Genomic DNA, 19,098 nt, shown 5'->3' with positions numbered 1-19,098 from the left:
TTAATACATATTACCTTTATTTACAGTTGCTATCTTTATTCATCTTTAACCCTTTTGTCTATTAATTTATACATTATATATCACTCTCTTTAGAATTTTCTTATATTCATCCTTTCTAATTCTTATCTCTCTTTTTTAGCCACATGTACCATCTATGCCAAACTGAGTAGTATTCAGATTCTTCTTTTTCTCTTATTTTTAGTGTGAGCATATCCATTTCAGCACAGTCTGCTATTTTTTGTAAAATTAATTCTTCTGTTGGGACCATATGCTCTTTCCACACTTGCGCATAGGCTATTCTAATAGCCTAATTAATATTCATAAATCAAAATGATTGATGGCTCTTTCAAGACTTTTAGTGCCAGAGAAAAAAATTACCACAAAAGCAGAGACCTTTAATGGCATTTTGAAGTTCTCTCTTTCTCTCTCTCTCTTTCCCTCCTTCCCTCCCTCTGCAGAGAGTACACAAGCAACAATATTATGAGCAAGACTTACAAAGTAATTAAAATGTGGAATGGCTATTGTAGTAGTTTAAAAGTTCTGCGTTTCACTATTCATAAGATTGTAAATAGAATACATATTTATTCTAACAAAGTAGAATATATACACATTACTTATATTTCCAAATGGCAGCTACATTTTATCTCGATAGTTTTATAAATGTTTTAACATTCAGGTGGATTTGCAGAAAACATGACAAAGTGGAATGCAGCACAATATCTAAGGCAAGTTGCACACGCACATGGGAGCTCAGGTGCTGGGGATTCGAAACGCTGACAAGCTCAGCGTCTTAGCTACTGAGCCACCACGTCCCCCTTCTGGACCATGGAGGTTTTTAAATAGGTTCAGTCTGTTTTCTAACTACTTTTCAGGGCACTAACCTAAATAGGGTTGCTGAACGTTAACTGTCTGTATTTAAATTAATAGTACATTCTGTTCTTTTAGATATTAGAACAACATGAATTACAAAACAAAGTAACTAAATTTTGGAAGTTTAGGGTATCTGGTTAGTTTAATATTCAATTTACATACTAAAATAAAGAGCTAAATTTGATATTTTTTTATCTTTTTATAGTCTAAACTAGACAAGATACTGATAATCCCACTGATTTGGTCTGTAGACCTATTTCATATCAGCATACAATGCAACAGACATTTTAATGTTTTCTCTAATGCTATTTCTAAATAAAAAATCCACTCCTTGAAGCTGTTTTTGGTAAACTTACAGTTTTGGAAACAAGCAAAAACAACGTACTTAGGCTTCTAGGTCATTCTATTTTAAGCACCGTAGCATTTAATCCTGCTAATACTTGAATAGCTAATATGAAAGAGAGAATCAAGCTTGCCAACTATAATATTACTTTGTGAACTTTTGCTGCTGTGCTTATGAATTAAAAAAACAGCAGGAAGTTGTGTGAATACTATGAATACAATATGCCAAGAGATTTCATTCTCCTTAAGAGAGGTAGACATGAATATACTGGTTAAGTATAACTGGAGTTATATCAAGGATTCAACTAGGTATTGATAATTATCCTGTATTGCATTGCTATATTTGAAAGATTATAAGGCTGAACTGCATTTGGGTAGATCCAGATACTTGCTTTCTCCAGTGCATGTGTTCTGAGGAACTGCTGTTACCTTACTTTAATGAAACCTTAACAATAATAACAAAACAATAATCCACATAAATGCAGCATACATCAAGCTTCTATGCCCAGTTGATAATGTTTAACAAAGGATGAGGTCAAACCCAAATGGCAGCTTTCAAGATGTCATGTAACAACAACTGGAAACAATAAAGGACTGGCCTGCGGTGCCTCTGCCAGTGAAAATGGAGCTCAGGAGAACCACATGCGGCCCTCCCAAACTCTGTTTTCACTGGCAGAGGATTGCAGGAGGCTGTCCCAGTCGAAAACGGAGATTGGGAGCCCGTTTTTGCTGGCAGAGTGCTTGGGCCACCACAGACCCCCACCCCTGACATGAGTGACATCAAGGTGGCCTGGCCAAGCCCCCCAAGGTCAAACCCTGGTGCAGCCCTCAATGAAATCAAGTTTGACAACCCTGCACTATTGTATCAGAAACAGACAATTGGATAATAGAAGATTCTGTAAATATTTAATTCAACCAATATATTATATGCTGTGGTAAAATTGATTAGCCTTTCTTAGGCATGCCATGACAAAGATGCCAAGACTCTAACCTTAACCCTAATTCTAAGTTGGAAACAACTTTAGCAGAAAGTTGAGTAGCCTCAAGTCCACTTTCTCTTTTCTGATAAACTCCAAGCTGGAGAAATTAGGATACGAGGTAGACATTTTGCAAACCTTTTTAAAAAGTGTGGAGGAAAGGAATGGAGAAAGCAGTAGACTGTTCCATAAGAGCATAAAATGTAATTGCTAAAAGGTAAATTGAAATGGATAAAGAATTAATTTATGAGAATCGTGAATGGAAATCTTTTATTTCACATGAAGTCTGTGAAAAGTTTCCAGCTGGCATCATCAATGGACTGAGTTTTAATTTAGTTTCAGTCATAAATTTCCAAAATATCATTTATGAAAATATAGGAACTTGGATCTCCCTGCTGTCAAATATAGGGAAGAGTGCTTCATAATATCCTGATTCCCAATAGACTATGTGAGAATGGGACTGATTGAATAATTATATTATAACTTATAAACCAGAGAAAAGTATGGTTCTGGATCATCATGAGTTACCATAACATGTCTTGACCTTACAAGCCAGTTTTATAAAGTCCTGGAAATGAATAGAAGAGTCTTACAAATAATTCTCTTTCAATAAAGTTGCACGAAATGACACCTGAATGAATTCCCCTGCAGATTTTTGAGCAGTCATAACTTATCATCAGATGCACTACAATGTTGGCCATACAGAAGAACTGACATTAAAGGAATGTTTTTGATAAACAACATGATAACATTATAAAAGAAATAATGGACCAGAATAATTTAAAGGAAATAAAACAGCTCAAATGAAGTGAATTATTAAGGAAAAAGGGAGAGACTGTTCTTGCATGTATAGCATGGCTATCTCTGATCAATTGTCCTTTGTATTCACTTTGTCACAAGAAATAGTCTTGGATGAGAGAGTGAGCAGAAGACTAGTATTAAATTTCAAATCCTTTAAATGGAAACGGAAAAGAATAATCCCTGAATGAGAATTATCCACATAATAGTGTGTGGATTCTTATTTTAAGATATGAAATTATTGTGACATATTGTACTCATAAAGCGTGTATCACATGGCACAGCCTGAACAGTATTTATGTTGATTTTGTTGTTTCTTTTATCCTAACTGTAGTTAAAGACCATATGTATTGTATGCTGTTTTTATTGTTACATGGTTTTGTACAGTTTGCTAGATATGGAGAGTCATAAATTCACGCCATGCAGAGTCATGAATTTGCAATGGGAAGTTATATGATTTGAAATAATTGAATATAATTTGAAGAATCCATTACAGGAAAACATAGTGACATTATGAGATCCCTAAGATTGTGACTAGTCACTATGTAAGACTAGTCACTAAGTAAAACAATCTTTGGTCTGACTGCAGAATAAACTTATTACAATCATGGACATCATGTAATCTCCCAATTGCGAAACAAAAATATTCTATTTAAATCTTGTCTCTTGTCTCTTACACTTGAAAATAAATTAGGGCAAGAGACTTTAATAAATAGGGCTAATCCGCCTTCTCTAATTTCATGGCCTGTGTGGAATTCAAGCGCTAGAATTCTCATCAATAGCTATTCTACTCAGAGATGTTAATACTTGGTGTTCAAAATACAACATTCAAGAATTGTTATTAACAATTATGAACAATTTCTTAAGATCATTAAAATGTTGCCCATTTTTTAAAAATATATGATTATGTATCTGGGGGGCAGTGTGGTAGCTCAGCGATTAAGATGCCGGGCTTGTCTGCTGGAAAGCCAGCAGCTGAGGTTGAGATCCGAGCGCCACACAACATGGTGAGCTCCTGTTCTTGCCCCAGCTCCTACCAACCTTACAGTTGGAAAGCTTGCAAATGTGAGTAGATAAATAGGTACCACTTCAGTGGGAAGGTAACAGAGCTTTGTGACATCATGCTGGCCACATGATTGTGGAAATGTCTTTGGACAGCTCTGGCTCAATAGTCTTAAAATGGAGATGAGCACCACCCCTGTAGTCAGTAATGATTAATGGAGTAAAATCCACAGGGACTCCTTCACTTTTTTAATGATTATGTATCACATATATGACTAAAGATAACTAAGTCATCATTTAATTGCTTGTAGTGTCAACCTTGAGTCTCAGTGGCGCAGTGGTTAGAGTACAGTACTGCAGGCTACTTCTGCTGACTGCTGGCTGCCTGCAACTTGGTAGTTCAATTCCCACCAGGTTCAAGGTTGACTCAGACTTCCATCCTTTCGAGGTCAATAAAATGAGAACCCAGATTGTTGGGGACAATATGCTGACTCTGTAAACTGTTTAGAGAGGGCTATAAAGCACTGTAAAGTGGTATATAAGTGCTATTGCTATTAAACTTCTGAATATTAATACACAAATACAATTCTTGGAAACAGTTGAAAACAAACTTGTCTTTTTTTATAGAAGATATTGTGGTTTGGGACAGGCTTTTTTTAAGGAAATATTCTTGCTTTTTTACTTTGCAACTAGAGTTTTGGCTGACACTTAGAACTTCATAATAAAACCACCACTAAAATGGCAATAAGGATATGTTACGTTAAACCAATTGGGTTATATCTAATTTTACATGAACAAACTTTTTCAGGTGCCATAGAATTTTCTCTTTCTCTGTTCTTCCCTGCTTACCATCCGACTTAAGCAGAAATAAACCAAAATTTTGTTACCACAAAATTGTGCAAGACAGACTTGGAAGTGACTTTGCATTTTACAGGTTGCCAGTTAAAATAACAGAGAACTAATCTCTCCGGGACATTTTATCTGATTCTATCAAATTTGCTGAAATGCAGCCAAAAAAAATATCAAGCAAGCAAACAAAAACTTCTGCACTTTTAGGAGATTTGATTAATGATGGTGATGAAAATATAAGAATGGTAACATGGGTTTGGCAAATTTTGTAGTAGTATAGAATTAGAATATTGAGTGGAATATGACAAATCCAAAATTTCTGGACATCCTTATTCAGAAGTGATAACATGGAACCATGGAAATGTCCTTCTAAATGCATATAATGCATAACTACAGATGCTGTTCCCTGATTCTGCTCATTTTTAAACCAAAGATATGTATAGAATGAAATATAAACCACTTTTAGTTTCTCATTCTTCTTGTACCAGGAGAGGCAAAATAAATCGGGCTGTGATACCAAGAGAATGCTGCCTGCATGTAGAGAGTAGTATTTAAGACTTAGTAATAAATAGGTAATACATAAAAATGTGACTATGAAATAAGGCAATGGCTTACTCTGGATTTAGTAAATGGATTCAGTAAATGATTTTATCATTTTTAGCTGTGATAACTGCAACCAGATGCTTCCTGTAATTGATTATTATTCTCTCACAACACAGCAGAAAAATTCATGTTGCAGGATCTCCCTTCTTTTCCTTCTCACAAAAGCAAGTTTGAGATAGGCTAGATTAAGGGAGTGTAATTGGCCCCAAATTAATACACTTTTATGGTTAAGGGTTGGTCCAAACCTATTTTTAAAGCAATGTTCAGCAATGTTATTAATTTTAAAATTGTGTTATCTCCTGGATACAGTTGTGTATATTTATACTTTCCTTCTAACTATTTTAGTACATTAAAAATCTTAATCACGATATCCTATTATTAATGTAATTTATCTTTATTGAAAAAATTATTGATGAATATAAAAATGGTTCACAGGAACCTTCAAAGTGTATTTTTATGACACTGTAGTAATTAATTACTTTTCTCTTGGTTTAATCTTGGCTCTATTTTCAATTTGGGATTTTTTTTTTACTTTTTGCTTTCTGGATATAGTTCTCTCTGATGTTATTTATTTATTATAGTTATTACATGTGATACATTACTGATGACTACTGGTGTAATTGCAGGCATCTGTAATAGAATCTGCTCCATTAAATGATTTGGAGAAAAGATTAGGTAGTTTCATGTCAGTTCTCCCAGGACACTTATTACAGTTCTCAGTGGATTCAATTGATTCAAAAATTATGAGTATTAATCAAGGAATTCACAACAGCATATCCATCATTTAAGATTGTTTTATCACCCAGGAAAAATAACTCTAGTTGAAGAACAGTTAGAGAAGTACAGTTAGAGAAGACAATTATTTGTTCCATGTCACATCACCATCCTTTACAATTCTTTGTATGCTTGAAGACAAAAGGTGCTGACATTTAAAAGCCGAGGTGGCGCAGTGGTTAGAGTGCAGTACTGCAGGCTACTTCTACTGCCTGCCAGCTGCCTGCAATTTGGCAGTTCGAATCTCACCAGGCTCAAGGTTGCTTCAGCCTTCCATCCTTCCGAGATCAGTAAAATGAGCCAAATTGTTGGGGGAAATATGCTGGCTCTGGAAACCGCTTAGAGAGGGCTGTAAAAGCATTGTGAAGCAGTATATAAATCTAAGTGCTATTGCTATTATTAGGTTTAACAGATAATCTGAGTTGGAAGGGACCTTGTAGGTCATCTAGTCCAACCCCCCGCCCAAGCGGGAGACCCTACACCATTTCTGACAAATGGCAGTCCAATCTCTTCTTGAAAGTCTCAAGTGATGGCGCTTCCACAACTTCCGAGGGCAAGCTGCTCCATTGGTTGATTGTTCTCACTGTCAGAAAGTTTCTCCTTATTTCCAGGTTGAATCTCTTCTTGTTCAGTTTCCATCCATTATTCCTTGTCTGGCCTACAGGTGCTTTAGAAAATAGCCTCACCCCTTCCTCTGTGGCAGCCCCTCAAATACTGGAAGACCGCTATCATGTCTTCCCTGGTCCTTCTCTTCACTAGACTAGCCAAGCCCAGTTCCTGCAACCGTTCATTGTATGTTTTAGCCTCCAGTCCCCTAATAATCCTGGTTGCTCTTCTCTGTATTATTGATAGAGTTTCAACATCTTTTTTATAATGTGGTGAACAAAACTGGATGCAGTACTCTAGGTGTGGTCTTACTAAGGCTTTATAGAGTGGTATTAGTACTTCCCTTGATCTTGGTTGTATCCCTCTGTTAATACAATTTAGGATTGCGTTAGCTTTTTTGGCTGCTGCTGCACACTGCTGGCTCATATTTAGCTGGTTGTCCACTAAGACTCCAAGATCCCTCTCACAGTTACTGCTATTGAGCCTGGTTTCACCCAGTCTATAGGTGTACTTTTGGTTTTCCTTGCCTAAGTGTAGGACTTTACTTTTCTCTACACTCAATTTCATTTTGTTAGATACGGCCCAGTGTTCTAGTCTGTCAAGATCCATCTAGATATCGAGCCTATCTTCTTGGGTGTTAGCTATTCCTGCCAGCTTAGTATCATCTGCAAATTTGGTAAGTTCCCCTTCTATTCCCTCATCTAAGTCATTAATTAAGATATTGAAGAGTACCGGGCCTAAGATGATACCTTGTGGCACCCCACTGCTTATTTCCCTCCATGTAGACTTAGACCCATTAAGAACTACTCATTGGGTACGGTTTGCCAGCCAGTTGCGAGTCCATCTAGTGGTGGTGCTATCTATTCCACTTTTTTCTAGCTTACTAAGAAGTAGGTTGTGGTCTACTTTGTCAAGGTTTTTCTTATTGCAACAGATGTAAAATTTGCTTGATCATAAATTTCCTTGGGGAGTTGTACCTGAATCTGTATCATATAGTCTACTACACGCTGTGCTAGGATACATGCTTAATTTTATTCTACTAATCTAAGGATTTAGTTGGGATTATGCTTAGCACAGTTAAAGACACATATTTAAAAATGACCAGCTACTTTACAAAAGTATGTGAATATCTATTTTAAATATTTATATTTTATAATGTCTGAAAGTAAACAACTTTTGAGGCTAACCATCTTTATTTCATCTTTGTATATCTACAGTTGACTAACTTTAATAAGAATAATGAAAAACTTTACGGCAATGTTGCTTCTTCAGAATCTGCTAATACATTTTATGAAATTGAATTTACCTTTTCAGATAATATACTTTTTAAAACTTCAATAGATTTTAAATCTGAAGGAAGAATGAATAAAAATGTCTGATGCTGTTAAACACTGAATTGATTCCAGTTTGCATTTCTTAATTTGGACAACTAAACCTGCTACAAAGGCAGATGGAAACAACTGCAGCAGATGTGATTTCCTTTATCTCTGTTTTAACTCTAAATTCCTGAAGACCAACATATAATGACAGAGTGCCAAAATAGAGACTATAATGGAGACTTTGCCGATTTCCTGACTACAACAAATGAAGGGAAAAATTTTATCTGTAATCAAGATATATGTTTATAATATTTTAGATCTATATTTCATATTTTATATTTTTATCTCGTGTGCTTTTTAATCAAAATGTGATGTGAATGTGCCATATGATAAATAATATACCATATGATAATAAATATACTGTTCTCCTCCTGCCAAAATATTCTAACTGGCTTTAAAGTTCTTTTTAATCATTTTTAAGCAAAAATCTAAAAATCATAATTAGAGTCTATTGTCATGTTCTGTCAAAGCAATTAGAGGCCTCCAACATGGTCAAAGTCTTTCTGGTAATAAATCAGGAGGTATGAAATGAGGATGGTCCACAACTTGCTGAACCTCAACATGTTTTACCACCTTTCTGAGAGAACAAAAAACTTCTTACAGATCACGAAGAGCTTAGTTGAAGTCAATGGTTCTTGATTTTGGTTTGGAAAACTTGCTCAATCAAGTGTTTAGAATCAGCCACGACAACAACAAAAAATTACACTTGCTGACCTGTAATCTAATTAAAACCACTAAGAGGAAGAACACTTCCTCTTATATAAAGTGAACAAATTTGCCAGTGTTTCCCTGATTGATGCGCTATGATTGTAACTAGGATATAAACAAAAAGAGCCATTCAGGGAAATTCACACTATTTATGATGCATTAACAGAATGCTGATGTGTTTACAGTAATTTATAGAGAGTTTCTGATCCACCTAAGCCTACACACATGGACTGTAGCTCACACATGGTGGGAGTTTTCTCCATTTCTTTTTCTTACACACTCAAAATTTGCTCCAGATGGTCCCCAACTCTACTGAAATAGGCTATAGCTACATAGAGTTAGGAGGGTGAAGAGGCATCTGTCTTGCTAGTAATAGCATTCCATGACTGGATGATTACTACTGGACATAATACAATGTTTTATATAGTATCCACTGGGCTATAAGATATCAGTATATTTTATGCATTGAATTCCTGTGATGCAATTATAGAGTGCAACTCAGTTTAGAATACTGCATCGTTTTAGAAAATATTTTCTTTTTAGGTGTATATTTGCCATAATAAAGCAAGGCCTTAAAAACTGTTGTCTAATAGAATATTGTTGAGTTTATTTCATTAATATATCACAAAAATAATACAAATCCTGGTAGGCTACAGTCAAAATACTTTTAAAAAATAAAGTATATCTCATGATTTTGACTCTTTTTATGGAGCATTTTTCCCTATTTTTAACTAATTCAAAGAGTTTGCATCAACCAGTTCTTTACATAATGTGGGGTTAATATTATCAGATGTTATTTATTTTGGGAATACTGTAATTACAATATCATAATTACAATACTGTAATAATGTACTACAAGGCATAAGCCACTATTTCTACATATTTTACTGCCCTCTAGCGGTCTACAAATGCTGCAAACTGGTAAGAAAATAAAACAGCAATGATTTATCCCAAAAATCCCATTAAAGAGAAATTATATTTTCAAAAATTCTGTAAATCATCACTGAAAATTTACCACCTTACTTCCAAAAGTATATTTTAATTGTGTTTTTTTTTAACTTAAGTCTACCTATAAGTTATTCCAACTTAAGTTGTTAAGCCTGATGCTCCTTTGAACCATCCTCAAATGAGCAACCCACTTATGGTGGCTTCGTTAAATTCTTAATAACAAGAATATTTTCAATTTGTGGACCATCCATTTTGGAAAACATAATGAACTTCACTGACTAGAAGACAAAAAGTATTAAAAGCAAATGCTGTGAAACAGGAGTTTTGCAGTCAGCCAATTATTTTTTAAAATGATAATGTGGTGGAATATAATAAGGAGGTTGATTCCCAGGAGGGAGGGGATGCATTCCAAAGGAGTAAGAGGCAATTCAGCCCAGATATTATGTGTAAGAGAAATAGGGTGAAGCCAGCCTCTCTCTAAGAGTTCAGAGTATATTGTAGATGCATGTAGTAGAGTGCTCAGTCTGGCAAAATTTTGTCTACAGATGTGAAGCATTAAAGAACTCAGCTTGGAAGAATCACATGTCATTCTTGGTTTGGGGCCTGATTTTTAATACCTTTTAAGGAACCTACATATAGAAATGAAATATATGGTGGAATATAGAAATAAATAATTTTCTTAGATGAGTCAATTGATTGACTACATGCTATCAAATTGTTTTAGACTATGTGGTTGCTTGGAATTGAAAATAACTTGATGACATGTAATTAATCAATTAATTCATCTAAGAACATTCTTAACAGGACACAATTATTATCCTATTTGTTTTCAAATATATTATTTAAGATTAATTAGTAGCTTCACTGCTAACAGTAACATCACATATTCTCTAAATTATTTAAAAAACATTTCCCCCCCAAAAAACAGTTTATATGGATGTGAAATCATCATTTGACAAATGAAAAAAATATGATGTTATAGGAATATCAAGATTCTTGCCTTTTCCTGGGTTGACTGCAGCAGGTAAATTGTCCCAATCTAGGGTCCATTTAGGGCAAGGATGAGGAGAAAATATTGCTTCAATCCCTTTTTCCTGCATTTCAAAGAAAAGAAACTATCAATTCAGAAATCTGCTAGAAAGTTCAAAATACCCTATCTGTACAGTGTATTATACATTATACAGTGTATTATACATTATAGACATCCTGATATTAGTTATGATTAAAATACAGGATTATTATAGACAAGTTACTATGTTCTGTTTTTTATATCTATCAAAGTAGATGCCCCAGAAAAGATTTGCACTTGAACTAGCTAAAACTGGCACTGTTTTCTTACAACAGGAACCAAAACATTCTCTGTTCAAAAATCATTCAGCCATGAGGTTACTCTTCAAATTATGTTTCTGCTTTACAAAGTTTACAAATTAAGTTTAAAAATTTTTTTTTCCACTTAAGATAGAAATAATTATATAATTAAGCAAGTGATACATTTCTCCTCTTCAGTTATTGTACAAAATTACTATAATAAAGCAACAAACTTAAATCTATTTTCTGGTTAAAATTTCAATGTCATTGATGCAGAATACTTTTATTTTGCAGAGGATAACTTAAGAAAAAATTACAACCATTACAAACATGATAAAATATCATCAAACTATTTCCAAACTATTTTATTGGTAAGTTCTTCAAATATATGGAAATATTTTATAGTTAATGTATCTAATCTAATAAAATAATTACCTACCATTAATTTTGTTATTGTTGGTCTTGGTCCACCTATAAACTGAATTTCCTCTCGAATGTTTTCTGACTCTTTAAAAGCTGTAGAAGTATTCTGCTGGCATTCATTTGGTAAAGGGTGTGATTGACAATTCAGGATATTTTTTATATTGCATTTGACAGTGGCTTGCTTTATTCCAGGTACATCTAGAACCCTTTTGTACCAGCTCAATATTAAAGGCAGCTGTAGTATGTTATTTTGGTGTTTCTTGCAGGCAGCCTTAAAGTGATAAATGAAAAGTTTATGCACCAATTTGATGTACAAAGAGTGCTTTTCCTACTAAATTTGCAAAACTCTTGGTTGGAATTATACTTATGTCTCACTAAATCATCCAATAATAATAATTCAACAATAATAATTCAAATACAATGATGGCTCAGGGGCACCAAAATTTTGTAGAGTTGTTTGCAAAAATGAGTCCAGTAAATGCATATTCATTCATACAATAAACGCCATTGCAAAAACCAATCCCAACCACAAAAAAATTTGCTCAAGACCAGACTTATCCATACTGCAAAGAATCCGCTCCCCTGAACTCCGCAAGGAACTCAAAAGATGTCTAGACAATGGAGAGAAGGATCTCTACATTGACTACCGCACTGATTGTATCGAAAGTAAGTCACACAACCCACAACTCTACATCCAACCCTACCTCATCCAACCCACCATCACTCAAAACTAGGCACGCATGCCCCTAGCTATCTCAATTCCAACTACAACTGGCCTTAAATGCAAGCTACTCAATGCAAGAAGCCTTGTAAATAAAATACCTGAATTTCTCCTCTTACTAAATATGGCTAAATTCGACATCATATTTGTCTGTGAAACATGGCTCAATGCATCCCTCCCTGACTCCATTCCCACAGTAAGAGACTATCATGTTTACTGATCAGATCGTGAAATCGGTAGAAGAAGTGGTGTTGCTATGTTCTCTAAAAAGTCCCTACATCTAAAAAACATCCAAGTTACGCAGGAGCTTGCTCTTCCTGAGACCATAGTCTGTGAACTGTCCTTAAATATCACATTTCTATTCTTACTATGTTACAGAGCCCCTGATTATGACATTGAACATATAAACAAGTTATATTCACTACTAACATGGGCAACATCCTGGCCACAAGTTTTTATCTTTCTTGGTGACATCAATCAACCTCATATTAACTGGACCCTAAATGAATGAACCCATACGTGAAACCTTCTACAATGCTGTAACAAATCTGGGACTAGAACAACTAGTAACCAACAATACTAGACTTAACAACTGGCTCGATCTCATCTTCTGCAATAGTTTGAATTCAATTTACGGAATACAAATTAAAGAACTCCTTTCCAACAGTGACCACAGCATGATTGACTTTTGTCTCAACATAAGTCCACACAAAAATCAACACAACGGTGTGATCCCCAATTATAACTTCAAAAAAGGCAACTATGATCTTATAGACAACGATCTCTCATCCCTTGATTGGCAATTTCTATTCACTGGATGCAATACTGTTGGAAGACCATTACAACATATTTTTACTTGAAGTCAAAAGAGTCATCAAACTATATGTACCAATAACAACTCCCAAAACCAGAAAAAACATAGTACCCATAACAATAAAGAAGCTTCAATCCAAAAAGAGATCACTTTGGCGGAAAAACAAATCTGGTCACGTTGCTGATCCAAAAATTATGCCACCAGATAAAAACTGAATGCACTAATTATCACATTAAACAAGAGGAAAACCTTCTATGCACCAATTCCATCCACGCTTTCTACAATTTTGTAAACAGCAAACTAAAAGACTCAAGGTCCATCCCACCCCTGATAGGACCTAATGGTAAAGACTGCAATGACGACACCATTAAAGCCAACCTCTTTAGCACATTCTTTGGCTCAGTATTTGTAAACAGCAATGGATCATGCCCAGTATTTCCTAGTCGAACCATAGACAATTACAATGATCTAATACATATCGATTTTACAGAAGACAATGTTGAAAAATCACTACGCAATCTAAAACCATCTCTATCTATTGGACCGGACGGAATACGTGCCTGCTTCTTAAAAAAGCTACCCACTGCCATAGCCGAACCTCTAAGCATAATCTTTGAAAAATCTTTCAGGACCAGTTCCTTGCCAAAACTATGGTCACAAGCCACGGTCATCCCCATCTTCAAAAAGGGAGACCCCAGCCTAGTTGAAAATTATAGACAAATCTCTTTATGCTGTGTCACCTGTAAAGTCATGGAATCAATTATTAACCAATCCATCATCCTCCACTTAGAAGCTAACAACCTGCTCTCTAATAAACAATTTGGATTCAGAAAAAAACTATCCTGTAATCTGCAACTCTTACACTGCAAAAACATATGGACTATACAACTTGATCAGGGCAAAGCAATCTACATAGACTTCTGTAAAGCCCTTGATTCAGTGGTACATGACAAACTACTCCTAAAACTAAAATCTTATGGTATCTCTGGACACCTGCATAACTGGATAGAAGCATTCCTGTCAAACAGACAACAAATGGTCAAAATTGGGAGCGTCCTATCAAATTCTGTACCTGTCAACAGTGGTGTCCCCCAAGACAGTGTTCTAGGACCAACTCTCTTCATACTCTACATAAATGACCTCTGTGAGCATATTAAGACCAACTGCATTCTCTTCGCTGATGATGTAAAGCTATTCAACACTACAGACAATACTGCTACCCTTCAAAAAGACCTCGACTATGTATCAGAATGGTCAAACAAATGGCAACTTCAAATCTCAACAAATAAATGCTCTGTCTTACATATTGGCAAAAAAAATAATCAGAAAATAAAATACAGGCTGAATAGTCAAGACCTTGTTGATGATCCAAACTCTGTCAAGGATCTTGGAGTACTCATCTCTAATGATTTAAGTGCTAGAGCCCACTGTCACTACATAGCCAAAAAGGCATTAAGAGTTGTTAACCTAATCTTACGTAGCTTTTTCTCTGGTAACATTACACTACTAACTAGAGCATACAAAACATTTGCTAGACCAATACTCGAGTACAGCTTATCAGTCTGGAACCCACATTACGTATCTGATATTAACACAGTTGAGAAAGTCCAGAAATATTTCACAAGAAGAGTTCTCTACTCCTCTACTCGTTGCAGAATACCTTATGCCACCGGACTTGAAATTCTAGACCTAGAAAACCTAGAACTATGCCGCCTTTGGTCCGATCGAAGTATAGTATATAAAATCATACATTGCAATGTCCTACCAGTCAATGAATACTTCAGCTTCAACCATAACAACACAAGAGCAAACAATAGATACAAACTCAAGGTTAATCGCACCAGACTTGATTGCAGGAAATACGACTTCAGCAACAGAGTGGTAAATGTCTGGAATATTCTACCTGTCTCTGTGGTTTCTTCCCCAAACCCCAAAAACTTTAACCTTAGACTGTCTACTATTGACCTCACCCCTTTCCTAAGAGGTCTGTAGGGGGCATGCATAAGCGCACCAACATGCCTCCCATCCCTGTCCTATTGTTTCTTTTATTTTTCTTATATGTATCCATGTGTTCATAACTATGTTTTTACTTATACCTATTATCTTGTAAGCAATTGACAAACCAAATAAAATAAAAAAAATAAAATAAAATTAATACTGTTCTTGAATAAGTGCTACTGAAAGGAATAAAACAGGTATCAATATTGGTTACTAACATATGAGAGTTCATTGGATGAAATGCTGTATGGTCTAAATAGTATGAATATTTTGACTTTTATTAAAAGCATGAAATACACAACTAAAATGAACGAACAAAAAACCCTAAAAGTTTGCTTTTATATTAGAAAATAAGTAGTCATAGGAATGCATTTATGGGAAAGTTACACATGCATATTTACTGCCATGTATAAATTACGTGTTTTTTTAAAAGGCAATTGGACTGTCTTCCTTGAACTGAAGAAGCTTTTTGGATGAGAAGCAAAATGTGTTCAAAGCAAAACAAGAAAGTCCAGTTTGAAAAAGCACCTTTGGGACAACCATGCCCTGGATGACTGAGAATCTCCAGACTTATAGGAAAATGTTCATCCGTGTAACTACTTATGACTACTTATAAAATATTAGAAGTTATAAATCCTGTTTATATAAGCTGTCCCAGGCAATTGTAGACAAAGAATCTAAAATTTAGATTTCCATATATTGACCTGTGGAGTAACAGCAATTTTAAAAACACTTACTTTGAAGTTATATTTTAGTAGACTAGTATTTATCAGTCTTTACTTTCAGATGTGAATATATAGAGGGAAGAGACTATCTAACGGGTAAAGATGAACAAATCTAGGTACAAGCTACAAAGTTTGAGTGCTTCCCACCACTCATCATTGTTCAGCTTTTACTTTAAAAGAGTAGAAATAAATTATTCAGTCTTACCAAAAAATGATGGATGCATGGCAAGAGAACTATGTCTGTCAAAGTGAAATAAAGCCCTTCAGCAAATATATGCTCCAGATGCGGAAGTTCAGATGTTTTTATTTTCCTAATGTGAGATGGCTCCCTGTTGGTAGCAAGTGGCATCTTCTGCAGAGTTAATTTAGAGAAAGCTGTCCTCAGTTCCAAATCTGCAGAACCAGGTTCCTGATTTTCCACAGTCCTAGCTTCTTTTGAGGAAATATCAGTGCTTGCTGTCTTGTCAAGCATTTTTTGCTGTTGAACTTTCTGTCTTCTAATTTTGTCATCGTTGTGCACTCTTACAGGTTCTCCCAATTTGTTTTCAAACAGCAGTATCTCTTTGGGAATATTCTGATGCGGATTATGAGATACTTTTAGAAAGTTTTCAACTGTCAGAGGAATACTGATCTCACAAAGCCTGGTCCATTCACTAACCTAGAAATAGATAAGGTTGATGCAACAGTTAAAATGCTGGATTACAACTGAGAATATTCAGTTTCTATCTCACACTCAACTAAGTAAATTCAATAGGTGACTTTGGCGTAGACATTCAGTCCAACCTACTGAAAAGTATACAGGGAAAAATGAAGGGAGGTGTAAATCATGAGATCCTGAAAAAAATATTGGATATATCATCATCATCATCCACTATCACCACCATCGATATTATAAAGAGACTGACCATGTAGCTGGGGATTAGTATGATAATAACAATCAATTGTAAAAAGTAAGCATTCTAACAAATTGATTGAAATGGCATACATAAATTATTTGTTTTTGAAGCTACAGAAATAAATCTCTACTCATATACACCGGATCAGATTCAACTGCTAGCATTGTATACCTAAAATAATTCCAAGTTTGGATTCCTCAAAAAATAGTTTTGGTTTTGCCATATAACAAACTATACTGGTCTCTTTGTTTAAATTTAAATTTAACACAAAAATAGTTTGTCGTGGAAGTGACTGCCTGTGAAGGCTCCTGGATTGGGGCAGAAAGGTAAAAGCAGAAGCAACATGCTTCGTCCCATATTTTGGTACACCAGGTTGCCTGACAGGCCTGACTCACTGGAAAAAACACATACAACAAGCTGGTTTTGAAGACTTAAAATATAACGTTAAGTCTAATATTCAAAGAAAAACAGAATTTCAGGGGATATTCTATGATAGTATAGTTAATTATTTTATACAGCTTGTTCTAGACATCTATTGATGTGCTATATAGATATATCTTTTGCTTTTATGTAATAGAAAGTAATTTAGAAATATATTTGATCTTCATTGCAAAGCACATTCAAGATTTCAGTAATAAACTCACTTCAGCACAAGCTTTCAAACAGGTCCTTTTAAAGCCCAAAAGTTCCAAAATGCCTTTGTTTGATGGATCCGCCTCATAGGTTTTCTGTACTATGTACCTCAAAACCACAGCAAGTCCTGCACGACAAAATCTTCCATCCTTTTCAACAACAGCAGGTAAACAGCAGCTTTGAACCATCACAGGAATTTCAGATCTTTTGATGAAGTTAATCTCTGGGTTCTTTGACAATATTTCTTCTGTCTGTTGTATATCAAAAGTTATTTCATTTGGAGTTACTAAAAATATCCTGAAGATCTTACAATCACAATATGCCAACAAAAACAAGGATATAGATGTGTGCAGAGGGTGGATACAGTCTTCATTGTGACCGAAATAGTCTAGATATAGGTGGTCTTCATTTTCACTTTTCATTTTTTCCTTAAAGCAAGAAATGTAATTTAAAAAAATAAGAGGTAGAAAATTATCTGTTTACAAATCAATGTACTATATTCTACAATTAGAGACCTAATGGAAAATTTGAGAGGTTTTTTAGAACATATAAATTAGAATTGATTCATGCTATGTATGGACAGCAATCCAATGCATTACTATTACAGTAATTATATTGTTTATATATTGCAAGAGCATCTCATTCAAATGCTTTTGGCAATTTTACTATAGATAAGGAATTTACATCACCTGGGAGAATGGCCAGGATGGCTGTGATATGAGTATGATCAGCCACAAAAACACATGACTGATAAGTATACTTCTTTAAATTGAGATTATGATTTGAAAAACTGCTGAGCAGTACTTCACTATTTTTATTTTATAAGAATATTCATGGAGCCTGAGAAGGAAGGAAGCATTTTTAGAAATAAATAGAATGGAACCCTAACTTCATGCCAAATTTATAGCAGCTTGCTATAATTAAGATATCAATAATTATTTTAAAAATAAAATTGCCTAGAAGTAAAGGAATCACTGGTTTCAGAAGGGTATTTGCAGGTATACTGTGGTTGCTTACCCCAACCTATACAATACTTAAAACACTGCTCATAAAACATTCTTTAATGGTTTTTCAGAACTTCACTACACGATATTGCAATTTTAAGTACTTTAAGTCCCTATAAATATTACAGCACTTATTCATGAATAAATATGCCCAGAACTGAACAGATGAATAGCAACCCAAAGCATTTAAATTACACTAAATCAATGGAACACATTTTCAAGTAACATAAAGATGTAATACATAGGTACATGTTCTTAAAGCAGATCTTCATTATTGAATAGAATACTGTAAGAGATTCACTGGTATAATTAGCAATATTAACACTAACCAGTTTCTACAAATATATTTTGAACCATAGTTTCCTTATTGGGTTTTTTCTTTTCTTGTTTAACATTGCATGCACTATGCAATTACAGTTTCTTCCCATTAAGGATATTATCATCTTACATAGATAGCTACAGCCCTAGAATAGAATAATTTATTGGCCAAGTGAGACACACAAGGAATTTGTTTTCGGTACATAAGCTCTTATTGTACATAAAAGTGAAAAATCATGATCATAGGCATCATAAAAAATATATTCATCATAAATCATAAGATACAACACTTAGTGATAGTCATAGGATACTAAATAAGCAATCAACATAAATCATACTAGGAAACTAAATAAAACAATATAATTCATAAAGGTATACGCAACAAAGTTATAATCATAAGTA

General features: G+C 34.6%; 1 protein-coding gene across 4 annotated transcripts in view; it reads right to left on the bottom strand.

Moving 5' to 3' along the window:
* The window catches only part of GSTCD (glutathione S-transferase C-terminal domain containing), a 42,014-nt gene that overhangs the window by 21,933 nt on the left and 983 nt on the right, over positions 1 to 19,098 (bottom strand). For 2 of the 4 annotated variants that reach the window (XM_087962927.1, XM_026668649.2), the window contains exons 2-5: positions 17,386 to 17,802; positions 16,051 to 16,503; positions 11,604 to 11,858; positions 10,857 to 10,950 (exon numbers count right to left, since the gene is read on the bottom strand). In XM_087962927.1, coding sequence (XP_087819053.1) covers positions 10,857 to 10,950; positions 11,604 to 11,858; positions 16,051 to 16,503; positions 17,386 to 17,796 — 1,213 coding nt within the window. In that variant the 5' untranslated portion in view covers positions 17,797 to 17,802. Of the gene's footprint in view, positions 1 to 10,856; positions 10,951 to 11,603; positions 11,859 to 16,050; positions 16,504 to 17,385; positions 17,803 to 18,063; positions 18,215 to 19,098 lie in introns of all 4 variants that reach the window. The other 2 variants (XM_087962926.1, XM_087962929.1) reach the window with 2 other exon arrangements.

The sequence above is a fragment of the Notechis scutatus genome, chromosome 4 (assembly GCF_049901735.1).
Source record: "Notechis scutatus isolate UNSWTSFEM ecotype Mainland chromosome 4, rNotScu1.2, whole genome shotgun sequence".
In the NCBI taxonomy this organism is placed as follows: Eukaryota; Metazoa; Chordata; class Lepidosauria; order Squamata; family Elapidae; genus Notechis; species Notechis scutatus.
Note: the sequence above shows the minus strand (reverse complement) of the source record. Positions and strands in the feature narration are given on the sequence as shown.